At 36.3% G+C, this 13,380-nt stretch overlaps 1 protein-coding gene across 1 annotated transcript; it reads left to right on the top strand.

Moving 5' to 3' along the window:
- The first annotated feature begins 5,725 nt into the window (after nucleotides 1-5,725).
- On the top strand, nucleotides 5,726-11,970 carry Vps28 (vacuolar protein sorting 28). The gene is made up of 7 exons (XM_028301205.1): nucleotides 5,726-5,908; nucleotides 6,001-6,061; nucleotides 6,836-7,031; nucleotides 7,422-7,523; nucleotides 8,634-8,768; nucleotides 10,811-10,946; nucleotides 11,838-11,970. The coding sequence occupies exons 1-6, from the start codon at nucleotides 5,902-5,904 to the stop codon at nucleotides 10,940-10,942; spliced, it is 633 nt and encodes a 210-aa protein (XP_028157006.1). The 5' UTR covers nucleotides 5,726-5,901; the 3' UTR covers nucleotides 10,943-10,946; nucleotides 11,838-11,970.
- The last annotated feature ends 1,410 nt before the right edge of the window (nucleotides 11,971-13,380 follow it).

Raw genomic sequence — 13,380 nt, 5'->3', positions numbered from 1 at the left:
CTACTCAGACGCAAAAAATTTTTTTTTCAAATAATAGCTTAATTAAGTCCGCCTTTTTCACAGTCATTACCAGATTTTTTTATATCATAAAATGCGACAGCTAAGGCAAAGTAGAAATATGTAAATCATTAAAGCTACCATTTTGTCCACCACCAAAAGATAGCTGTCAAAAACAACAAACTCGTCAGCTTATCGAATGGAATACGAAGCGGAATTCAAATCAACGGCCGGCCGCCCCAACAGGCCCGGTGCTAGAATATCAATGAACGCATAAACAGGATCACAAACAAACGTGTGCCCACCCTCAAACTGGATGGCCGAAATGCAAATAAACACGATTTATTTGAGGCACGATACGTGGTAGAGATGAAACGGATAGTTGTTTGGCCGGATACCGGATACCGGATATCCGGCGAGCTGCTAGGCCGGATAGCCGGATATCCGGCGGCCGGATAGTTGTCCCATTGTCATGTTGCATGTCGTAACGAGTTTAGCGCTGCACAGGTGCTTCGAACGCGATCAGTAGGTCTAGTAGACAAGACAAGTCACACTTTTCGAAAATCGAATTTGTTCGAATAGAATGTCAGATTTTGCCACTCGACTATAGTCTTTCGGCCGAATACTGAAACGCCATTTAAATATTTGACGGCTTCTCAAATAGTTTAGCAGCTCCTAAACTTACATTTCGCATACTCAAAACAATATCTGAGCAGTTCTCAATTTTTAAGCACCTCTCAAATTAAGTTGCACTTAAACGCCACTCAAATGAATTTTCGCATACTGAAACGCCATTCAACGCTAAGCATTACTCAAACAACTGTCAAATCGTCTTAAGCAGCTGTTAAATTTGAGAGTGCTTGCGCGGTATCTTAAATCCTATTCTTATACCTAAATCGACCTAAATAGTGGTAAATAATGTGTGTCATCGTTATCATTTCTTTCGAGCCTCGAGGAAATACCTAGATCTAATCGCAGGAACGCAATAAGGCTGAACGCTATTGAAAAATATTATTATAATGACATGCTATTCCGAGCGAGGTTCCGCGTTTCTAAAGAAACGGTGTTGTTTCTTCTAAACTCAGTCTGAACTGAGTTACGAGCATTAGAAGTTTAATGATTTTCATACTAGATTTGCTTTTTGCGCGCAAAGTTTTGTAAGAAATTGCAACAAAATAGTGAGATTGTATGTATAAACAAACAGTACCATCCATTAAAGGCTCCAGACATCAGTATGGAGCAGAATCAGCGCAACAAAAAAATAGCGCAATATATTGTTGCAATTTCTTACAAAACTTGCGCACAAAAAGCAAATCTAGTATGAAAATCATCAAACTTCTAATGCTCGTAACTCAGTTCAGACTGCGTTTAGAGGTATACATGCCATAGTAAGTTTGGTTTATTACACTATTTTGTAATCAAAAAACAAAGTTTGGTCGATGGCCGCGCGAAAAAAAAAAAGACGCCACTTTCCATACAAAAACTGGCATTGCCATTTAGGAGCCCGTCAGCTGAGTGACAGATTTGAGTAGTGTTTCAGTATTCGGCCGTTTTTCACATAAGATGATCCGTATGACACTTCAAGGTTATCCATATTACGCATACTACATACCTATGCATAATATTTTTGAAAAAATATTTGTATTTTATTAGCAATATAATAAAAAAAAAAACTAACTACTTGTCTTGAAATATATAGTAAAATCTGAGTCTATTGATTATATTTTAATTAAATACGATGTAAAAATATTTTTTATTTAATGTACGCAATGTGTGAAATGGATGATGATAGATTTAGTGCTGGGGTATTTGTTGTATAACAAAATCAATTATTTCCGTGGTTCATTAATCGATTGCAGTGAATACTTAGTTATTAAAAACATTACAAAAATCAACTATATTTTTCGATTGTTGACTTTAATAAACGAATTGAAAATAAATTAACAGTTTTTAATTTAAAGAAATAGAACCAGTACTTTTTAGAAATCGTTTTTTTTAACACGAAGTCCATGGAATTTGAATATTATCAATAAAAAATTGTTACAATAATATTTGTAATTAAAAAAAATATGTTTTTTGTTAAATAACACCTATACAAAATATTTCTCCAAAAATAGGTTTTACTAACTCTTTGAAAAAAATCGATAGATAAATCGCTATGGTTTAGTTATGTGACATCTCTAAAGGCCTTAATATGGCTTTTTTTGTAACTTTTTGGACTTAAGATAAAAACCGTCATTATTATAAGCCATTTTATTGATATTTGACTCAAAGATTAATGTGTTTCCTTTTATTATAGGAAATTTTCGTAGTTTTTTTAATATCCGGTATCCGGCCGGATAGTAAGCTACTATCCGGTATCCGGCCGGATAGTAAATTTAGGCCGGATATCCGGCCTACCGGATAGTTGCCGGATATCCGTTTCATCTCTAATACGTGGACGTATGGAAATGGATGGTCAAAACCATGATTAAGTATTTTCGAAGGCCTACAGACGGTAACCAATATCTTTCTTAGTTTCATCACTTTAGGGATTTCTTGATGATATTTGTGATGTTTTGTTAGGAAGATCGGGGTTACGGGTCAATTGATAAGATGAATTTCGTGTCTACAAATTGTAATTATAAGAGATAAACCCCGTCCAGATAAAACCCTCAGTCACTATGAAAAAAAAAGAATGATTTCAAGTTTTATATTCTCCCGAATGGCGGAGTTTTAATGTCCTGGGAATATAAAGCTCCCGAACAATTTCTTTAAGTTGAAGATGTCGATGGTGGTGGCCGATCGGTGAATTCTCAGTGGATTTTCAATTGTTTATCAGGACATTCTTGAGCACATCGGACTATACATTGTTGTTCCAAAATAGCTTCTATTACAACTAAATACGATGACACAGTGTACAGTTTGAAGTACCGTCGTCTGTACCATCGGCTGGTAACGCGACAAGTCGACCAATGATGTCACCAGGAAACCTAGAATTGCCGCAATGCCGAATCTCGCGGTGATGATGTCACGCCACGGGCAGATTGGCCAGGGATAAAGGTCGAGGCTGAGCGCATGGGCAATCAGCGTTTTATTGAATGAAACAGCTAGATCGCGAGTAAACTATACCTACAACTACGACTAGATAACTACTTCGTTGGGTAGGTTTTTATTGGAGGTCAAGCTGTAGATCCTAGGCATTCCTACATAGGAGTTTCAGTGGTGGGAATGAGAGTAAGCAACAGTCCCGTTTATTTTATACCTATGATATCTGTTCCATGTGGGTATACAAAAACATATAAATCGAACGCAAATTCCAAGGAACCATCTGAGCAGCACTGCCGTAAAATTATGGGTGCAACGAACGGAAACAATTGGATTTAGAACATAGTCCAATGTTTATCCCAAGAATTTTGAAGACTAAGCCAGGTAAGTGGCAACATCAGATTACTGACCAACTTTTTTCACTTCAATGTTTTTACTGATAGCATAATATTATACTCATGTCTCTGTAGCTGAGCAGTGGCTTGGCAAGTGAAAAATTGTGGGAACAAACTCCACCAAAGGCAGTTTGATAATTTATCAAATCTGAAACATTGTTTCACGAATGGAGATTAGTGCAAATGTGGTACATGTAAAATCCTAGATATGTACAGTTTCAAATAGTTCCATACTGTTCAGAGTTGTAGTGCAGAGTTGAATAGGAGCACCTATACTCTTCACATGAATGTCGTAAATTATGTGATCATCAGACCTAAACAGTCAAGACAGCATTGGGAATACAGGCAAAGTAAAGAAGGCATGCTCCAACTGTGCGGACCAAATGACCTGATGATGATGACAGTCACATATTATCAGCAATACTGACAAAGCTAGACTTATTATAATATTTCTTTGCTTTAACTAATCTAGAGCAGAGTTTCCCAAACTATGGGTCGCGACCCAGTAGTGGGTCATAAGCGAACATTGAGTGGGCCCTGCCTGTAGAACAACACACCACCCGACCAATCCAACTGCTGGGCAGCAGGCGAAATTTTCTATCGGTGGGTCCAGAGTTAGGGAACTTGTATTAGATGAGTTGTAGCCCAGACAACTTTGGGAACCACTGATCTAGAGCAACATATTGATTATAAAAATTATGTATAAATAAGTGTCATCAAACTTGTTGTGCAAGTTAATAAATTTATTTGTGGTCAATTTAAAGATTAATTTTATTTACAATCTATATTTATTTATAACAGGAAAATGATGACACCGAACAATTAATATAATTAGGCATAAATTCATATTTAATTTAAAAATATTAATATGAAATTATGAAGGCTTGTAAAATTTTACCCTAACATTATCCAAAGAATAATTTACTCTAAATTATCGTTATTAAGTTACATGCATTAAAAATAATCATTATAAATGAACAAATATAAAACATGTAGGTACCTAATTGTTATTAAGAATCTGACCTTACTTTGATTGTCTTGTATGACATCATTATTGGAACTCAGAGGTCGGACCTTTTACCTAAAAGGAACCTGTTAACGTTACAAGTTTTTGGAACTCATATAGACAGCATTATTACCTGTAAATTGTACAACAAAAAATGCATCATGACTATGACACACATGCATTCCATCTTATTGCTTATGGGATTACAATAAGATTCCACAGAACAAGTTAAAACTACACTACATAACTCCTAAAAACAGTTGTTTGACCCACATACAATAATACTTTATCCAGAATTACACCTGTAATATCGCTGTACGTGCTCGCGGCCACAATCTGGTAGTACGAGGCAGCGCCTACTTGCTACTTATCAGAAGTAGGACGCCGCCGCGCCCAAGGAGTCACCGCCCTTCGCTCGCGTCTCACGCATTCCAATAAGAAAAAATATCTTTTGCAACTCAAGCAACCGTAAACAATACCTCTTCAACACACAAGTACGCCGGAAAACACGTAAACCGTCGGTATTTAATTGGCAAGACCGACCACGAACTTTTACCGCTATTTCTATGTCAGAAAGCTAAACTACGCAAATCTTACAAACTATCTTACCTGTTGATTAACAAGATCCCATTAAACGGGACGCTTGCAGGCCGAAGAGTGGAATTTCACACAATAGATACCGTTTCAGCACGTAAACACTGCGGTCACACAAAAAGGAGAACTGGCTAAACACTGTCACCAAGGATCCACCTTTACGATCGCACTGTTTCACACTAAGTTCAGGTTTATGAATAGTATGGTTTTTCGCGGACTTTCTGAGTACCAGGACCACAATTTTCATTCATCGTCCGGTGAAATCATTCGAGACGAGTGGCAGTTCTGCAACCGACCAAGGAAAACTACGGGCGCGGGCGGCAGGGAGCGCGCGCGTCATCCGCCATATTGGATGATTACGTCATCTCGACAGCCACCTTTTTTGTTATTAGCATTGGGTAGCTGGTGGATTGCCACCACAGATTGCCACTTCTTTCGTTTTTGTAGTGTATCCGAAGGTTTTTTCTTTTTTTCGGTTTGGGCTTAATTCCGAAACAAACTGTAAGCTGTAAAATTTTAACTTCAGCAGTTTTGAAGAGGAAAACTGATTAAATATAACTTATTATTCATAAAATCTCAAAAAATGATTCCATCATGTTGTACAACCCAGGTTATTATAGTATAGAAATATTTAATCATATTTCTTATTTTTAAATATTAAACTATAGCCCTGATTCGGAACAATATTTTATGTCAATAACAGGGAAGAGATCTGTCAAAATTTGACAATAACTTGTACAAACATTCGTCATTGTTGTGTGAAGGATTTTTATTAAAAATACAGGAATAAAGAAATATTTTGCTCATTAAATTCTTTAATCTTAATATTGTTGATTAATTTTCCTCACTAAGCTATTCGTGAGCGCATATCTAGTCTTCAAAATGCAGGGTAATTATGTTCAATTTTAATTTGTTGGAAATTTATTTATCTGAAGAATTCTTATGATTTTCTTTGTTTTATTCTCATTCATTTACTTTCAGACACAAGACCCGAACTGTATGAGGAAGTGAAATTATACAGAAATGCCAGAGAGCGTGAAAAGTAAGTGTAAATCAGTGCCAGAAAGCTACAAAAAAATCATGAGCTTGATGAATCACTCATTGTTTTTATGGGTATTTTACTTTAAATTTATCTTATTATATTGAAATTGGTAAATTTAATTGATGTCAAGGGTTATAGTTATCAAGAATGAGGGAAAACTCATTGTGCATAATATTATCCTTGATTTGATTAGTATTGATTTTTTGTTAGGTTTGCTATAACATGCTACATTTCTATCTTCTAGAAACATTCAACATTGATTAAATTTAGAATACATTTTAACTGTGAAGTATTCATATTGTAGGTCAAACATCTAATATTGTCCTACCATTAAAAATAAAAATTAGCAAAGTTTTTATTTTTTATGGTAGAAAAAGTTATGAAGCTTAAAAAAAAGTTATGAAGTTTATTTTCTGTATTGACTATTCAGAGGAATTGCAACAAAATAGTGACATTGTATGTGTAAACAAACAATACCATCCATTATAGGCTCCAGCCATCAGTGTGGAGCAGAATCAGCGCAATAAAACAGACAGTCACTATTTTGCTAAAACTTGCTCGCAAAAAGCAAATCGAGTATGTAAATGCATCAAACTTCTAATGCTCGTAACTCAGTTCAGACTGAGTTTAGAGGTATACATGTCATAGTAAGTTTGGTTTATTACACTATTTTGTAACCAAAAAACATGGTTTGGTCGATGGCCGCGCGAAAAAAAACGACGCCAATATCCGGCATTGTCTTTTCTGATAATTCCGACACTTAAAACATTCCAGGCATGACAACATGGCTGAGCTCTATGCTGTGGTCAGCACACTACAGCATCTGGAGAAGGCGTACATGCGTGACTGCGTGCGCGCCCAGGAGTACACAGCAGCTTGCAGCCGCCTGCTCGTGCAGTACCGCGTGGCGTTCAAACAGGTGCAGGGAGACGACTGCCCCACTATAGAGGCGTTCGTCACTAAATACAGGGTGAGTGGAGATGTCACATGCTTTTTCTTTGGTTTTGCACTTAAATAATGTATGTTATATATTAAATAACTTTTCCTGATCTCAAGACATATTACCTACCCTATATTATTGATTGTGTCTTTGATAGGTTGAAGAAATAATTCTTTAAAAACTACATATTGTACAAAAATATATCTAGAGAGCATCTGTACTCTAGATCTAACCAGGAAGTCCCTCTGAACCTTTCTGTTCACTTTAGGCGTCTAAGAATGGTTAAACTGGTTAAATAACTGTATCAAAGATACATTCAAATCCATCATAATTGAGTTTATTTACTTAAAAACCATACAATAAATTCGTTATTCTCTATAATCTAACAAATCAATAACTTTATATTATTCATATTTGCAGTTAGACTGTCCAGCAGCATTGGAGAGGATAAGAGAGAACAAGCCCAACTTGATCAAGGACGACAAAGGGAACACAAACAAATACATCGCTGAAATTGTTTCCGTAAGTTTTTTCTTTGCTTTTGCATTTCTCATTTATAAGGCTTTCAGAAGTAAATGTCAAAATAATAAATTTCTGCAACAATTACTCCAATCAGTCACATAAATTATGCTATGTTCTCAAAATTATTAAGAAATAGGACTACTGAAGACCACATACATACACATAGAGGCATAATTATGTACAGCAAGGGACGTTTTGTGTTCAAAAGATGATGATGAAAATACATATTCTAAACATTGATGCAATGCTACTCTGCGCGGTGATGCAAAGTGTATAGGCACTTACAGGTAGGTACCTCTTAGGCTGCACCTCCCTTAACACCAGGTGTAAATGTGGTCAAATACTTGCCTAGTTCTGCATAAAAAAAACCGGCCAAGTGCGAGTCGGACTCGCGCACCGAGGGTTCCGTACCATTGATTTATGAAGTTAAAATTATATTTTTTTATTGAAGTTATTAGTATGAAAGATTACGCGGTAATAAGCGGTTTACGATTTACGAGGTATTAAAAAAAACTACTTACTAGATCTCGTTCAAAACAATTTTCGTTGGTAGTTTTTATAGTAATGTACAATTGTACATCATATGTTTTTTTTAGATTTTTCATTTTCTTATTTTAGAAGTTAGAGGGGGGGGACCAACTTTTTTCTACTTTGGAAGCGTCTGTCACGCAAACTATTCGGTTTAGAAAAAATATGTTTTAGAAACCTCGATATCATTTTTGAAGACCTATCCATAGATACCCCACACGTATGTGTTTGATGAAAAAAAATTTTTTGAGTTTCAGTTCTAAGTATGGGGAGCCCCCAATATTTATTATTATTTTTTTATTTTTGCATCAAAATCTTAATGCGGTTCACAGAATACATCTTACCAAATTTCAACAGTATAGCTTTTATAGTTTCGGAAAAAAATGGCTGTGACATACGGACGGACAGATGGACGGACGGACGGACAGACAGACAGACAGACATGACGAATCTTTAAGGGTTCCGTTTTTTGCCATTTGGCTACGGAACCTTAAAAAGATCTGCGTCTGCCTTTCTGCGCGTTATTCACCATGAGTGAATTAACGTAGCAATATGATAAATCGTGAATGTTTGCCCTTCCAGCTCTTCATAACCCTGATGGACAAGCTCCGCCTGGAGTTCCGCGCGATGGACATGATTCAACCAGAGCTGCGCGACTTGCGCGACACCATGGACCGCCTGCTCATGCTGCCCGAGGACTTCGAGGGCAAGCTCAAGGTGCGTCATAGTTCTTACCAAGACGTTACTGAGTGAGTGGCCTTTTTGACAACTTTATTATTATTTTTTTCCTTTTTTCTTTCTCCTTTTTGATGTTTGTGATCTAAATGATAAGAATGTATCTATTTTCTACTATTGTTGTTGTCAAATAAAGATTTTTCTTTCTTTCTTTCTTCCAATAGAGGCAATGCAATAAATTGAGTAATGAGGCGAGACATTCCTTCTTGAAAATAATAATAATTTCTGATCCCGACATAATCTGTGTCGTCGTAAAGACAAACAAACTGTCAGAGTATGTCACCTATTTTAATGAGGATCATTTCGATTTTTAGCTGTGAATGCAGATTTATAGGGCTAAGAAATCCTTAATACACAGTGCAAAAATTTTTGTTCTACGACAAAAATTGACGAAGTTATGGCCAAATTACTAAAAAAGTTCACTGACCGCCCGGCGCGGGGACGATGACGTCATTATATCCGATCCGAACGCTGCCGGCGTACTGCGTGGATAGAAAATATTTTTTTCTAGCCAAATTATCAGTTTTAGAGAAAAACTTGTAATGACATTTATTCATCAGAATAAAGTAAGCTATCGATAGGTAATTTTTAAAAATGGAAATTGTGAAAAATAACGCAAAAAATCCATACGCTCATACGATTCAATGGCACGCAGAGACGCGATTGGGGTCTCCGCGGTGGTATATTTGGCGATTTATTCAAATAAAGTGTACATAAGTGTTGTTAGAGTCATATCTTCTTCCAAGTAAAATATAAAAATGTATAAGTATTAATTTATTTACTTCTAACAATAAGGTATGCCAGAAGCTGGGTAAGGCTAGCCCCTTCCCCCAGTCATAAGCATAAGCTAGGTATGACTCCCCCTCGGCCGGAAGCTGGGAATTACTTACCCCCCCCCCCAGGCCAGAAACTGGCTGGGTATTAGCATCATATTAAGTATTATTATGTTCAATACAAACAATCATTAAGTTACACTCACCCCAACCGCGTCTCCGCATTGCATCGAATCCTATGAAAATGTGGTTTTTGGACATAGCAATACTTATTTTTCACAATTTTTATTTTTAAAAATTACTGGTCGATAGGTTACTTTATTTTGAAGAATAAATGTTATTAAAAGTTTTTTTCTAAAACTGATAGTTTAGCCGGAAAAAAATATTTTCCATCCCATTAGTACGCCGGCTGCGCTCGATTCGGATATAATGACGTCACGCGGCCTTGCGTACGTTGACTTTTAGCGGCAAAAACGGCCTATGTTTATTACTTAATATCTTCGTAAGTAATGGTCCGATTTGGATAATTCAAAAAGATATATCTTTCTTATGTCTTAAAGATTAACGTAGATACTAGTTTTATTGAATTTTCTACAACAGTACTGATCCTCATTCTGAATGTATGCTGGTAGGGCCCAAAAGATAAGGAGACATGTAAAGGTCAAGGGTTACCTTTTTTTATTATCATTTTTGACGTTTAGAAGTGCTAAAATATTGGTCAAAATTGAATAAAATATATTGATATTTTTAATGCCACTGAAGTCACGTTTTTAGCGTCCACATTCTGACTACTAGGTGAAGTAAAAAGGCAATACAAATATTTGCTTAAAGGCCTATTCAAACCTGAGCGATATTCGCTGCCGCTGTGGGTAGAGGTACATACCACGCGCTCGCTCAGGTATTTAGTATCAAGTACCGCGGCTAGAGCGTTTTCTCTGCCGCAGACGGTAGCGAATACCGCTTAGGTCTGAATAGGCCTTTAGCCTTATGTAGAAATTTAGTATCTGTGTACGCTTATCGTGCTTATCGACGTAGCGTGGGCAGGCCTCCCACTAGGTGGACCGACGATCTGGTGAAGGTCGCGGGAGGTGCCTGGATGCGAGCGGCGCAGGACCGGTCTTTGTGAAAATCCTTGGGGGAGGCCTTTGTCCAGCAGTGGACGTGTTTCGGCTGAAACGAACGAAGGAACAGTAATAAAATTCTTATTCTTATTCTACACGGTGTTTATATTCTCCTTTATATCAACTCCAGGTGCAAGAATGGCTGGACAAGCTTTCCGAGATGTCTGCGTCGGACGAGCTGTCGGAGGCGCAGGTGCGGCAGCTGGTGTTCGACCTGGAGACCTCCTACGGCGCCTTCAACAAGTTCCTGCACAAGGACTAGCGAGGTAACCACTCTACTGCCCCCGATATACAGGGTGTTAGGTAAATGGGTATATGAGCCGGCACTAGCCCATGTTAACATGGTCGTATAAATGGTATGGTGAAGTCAGAAATTTGATATCATCATTTTTTTTAAATTTTCATACAAAATAAATTTTATAAAATCCGATTTGTATGAAAATTAAAATAATTGGGCTAGTGTCGGCTCATATACCCACTTACCTAACACCCAGTAGTTAAAAAAAAGGCGCATCCAAAATTTTTTTCGGATATTAATAATAAATTAAACTCAAGGACAAATTTAATAACCATTTTCATTTGAAACTTACTTCTCCATTGGCGTATCCATTAGGGGGCAACCTCCACTCCCCCCTGGAAGTCACTTTATTAAAGTACGAGCTAATGCCCGTTCACCATCAATCCCTAATTTTTAAGTGACCCCTATGGTAACATGTAATAGGAATTTTGTTTTCATTCACTTAAAAATTAGGGATTGATGGTGAAAACGGGCATAAGTCATTAACTACCTGACCTAAAAATGCGCCCTAAGCCAACGTTGGGTATGACTTGGTTCTTCGCTAAGCCAGTGAACTCATGCGCATGTCGGGAACGTAAATATACAGGGTGAGACCAAACACGCTAGGGCCTCTTATTTTAAACTTTCAAGCCCTATGAAAAGAAAATCATTCAAAATAGTCAAGTAATAAAATAAGGGTCAAGTATACAGTCATGTAGAATAAACGGGTACGATTTGTAAATAAAATGCACTATTTTAGACTTGTATTGAAAACTTAGTATTTAAACGGTCCCATAGAAAACTCGAGTAATGTTTAAAATCCCATCATACCTTCCATTCGAGTTAGCCTGTTTCATAATTTAGATTTATTTTCTTGCAGGTAAAATCGAAGGCTCAAACGCGTTGTCACATAATTATAATTGTGCTTAGTGGAACATGTTATAACTTATACCGTAATGTTACTCGTAATGTAAGTTTTATCAACGTATGTGAATATACTGTATCATTTACAAGAAGTTCTTTTATTTATTCAACTAGCATTTGCCCGTTAGATCGACATAAATTATAGCCTATAGTCATAGTCGCGTCTTTCCATTCTATACATAGCCAGAACGCAAGGGTGTGAAACTAATCGAGTATAGTTTGGATGTGACTTTTTTTACTAAGCTCCTCCAAACTATACACGACCAGTACGCATATGCTGCGTACTGCTCGCGTATACTTTGTAGTGACTTAGGTCAATTATCTTACTCCAAAATATACATCGTCAGTACGCATACGGACTAATCATGTATGTATTGTAATAAGTTCGCGATTACAATGTATACGCGAGTACTTAGTTGCATGCTCGTCAATTTGACTTATTTACCTCTCTTTCTATTACATATTAATTCATAACTGCGTGTCTACTTTAAACATTGAATCAATTTCGACACGTGCCATTGTTTTGATAAAGAGCTTTTTGGTGTTTTATATTCTGCCATAGAAAATATATTTGTTTTGGGGCTGAATAACTCTGAAATTAAGAATTATGTATGTGAAAATGATTTTTGTTCTTGAGATAAAAGCTTATAAATAAAAATGAATATCCCTGGACATTTTACACTGCGCTTCTAGTCCCAAACTAAGCAAAGCTTGTACTATGGGTACTAGATAACGGATATAAACATACTTAAATACTTTTTTTGTAAATACATACTTATTATACATAGAAGACACCCAGTCCAATACAAACAAATATCAAAATATGTTCATGCACACAAATTAATGTTTGTTCCGGAACAGTTATCCGTTTCGAACCACTACACCGAACGGTCGACAATTTTAGTTAATAATGCACGTTTAACTTTCTTCATTCACTCTCACTAATAAATAATTGTTATTTAATTTGAAATCTACCTAATCAATTTAATTTCAGAAACCACTTACATTAGTGTTATAAATCTAGATTTATTATAATAATATGTAGATTAAGTAAAATAATAATATTTTATGTAAAAATTAATGAATTTAAAAATGGCATCACCGTACGTGATCTACAAGTAGTTCTTATTTCTAATCTCGAGGACAAAGCACGAGCATAATATCTAATAAATGTAATAATTTCAAATATAATTCCATATTTTATTAAATCAAATAAACTAAACACACTCTAGTCAACTGTAAGTGGTGTAGTATAGTTTGGAGCGAAGACGGAATCCATCCACGACACAAACTATACACGATCAGTACGCAAAATTCGTGTATAGTTTGTAGTGACCGACTTACAAAGAGACACTCCAAAATATACACGAGCAGTTTCCTATGGGTGCGTTCTGGCCATGTATAGAACGGAAAGACGCGTCATAGTCATAGTCATAAATGTTTATTGCATCATGTTGGTACATTTGAATCTATCTATGTGTTATTGTGGTTTATAAACA

Source organism: Ostrinia furnacalis, unplaced genomic scaffold (assembly GCF_004193835.3).
Source record: "Ostrinia furnacalis isolate ACB-3 unplaced genomic scaffold, ASM419383v2 OfSCF0890, whole genome shotgun sequence".
NCBI classification, from domain to species: domain Eukaryota; kingdom Metazoa; phylum Arthropoda; class Insecta; order Lepidoptera; family Crambidae; genus Ostrinia; species Ostrinia furnacalis.
Note: the sequence above shows the minus strand (reverse complement) of the source record. Positions and strands in the feature narration are given on the sequence as shown.

Bases quoted from the DNA above. Each gene is read 5' to 3' on its own strand.
- Vps28 (XM_028301205.1), top strand. The intron at 6,062-6,835 runs GTAAGTGTAAAT...AAAACATTCCAG, and splicing joins AATGCCAGAGAGCGTGAAAA to GCATGACAACATGGCTGAGC. The intron at 7,524-8,633 runs GTAAGTTTTTTC...TTGCCCTTCCAG, and splicing joins ACATCGCTGAAATTGTTTCC to CTCTTCATAACCCTGATGGA.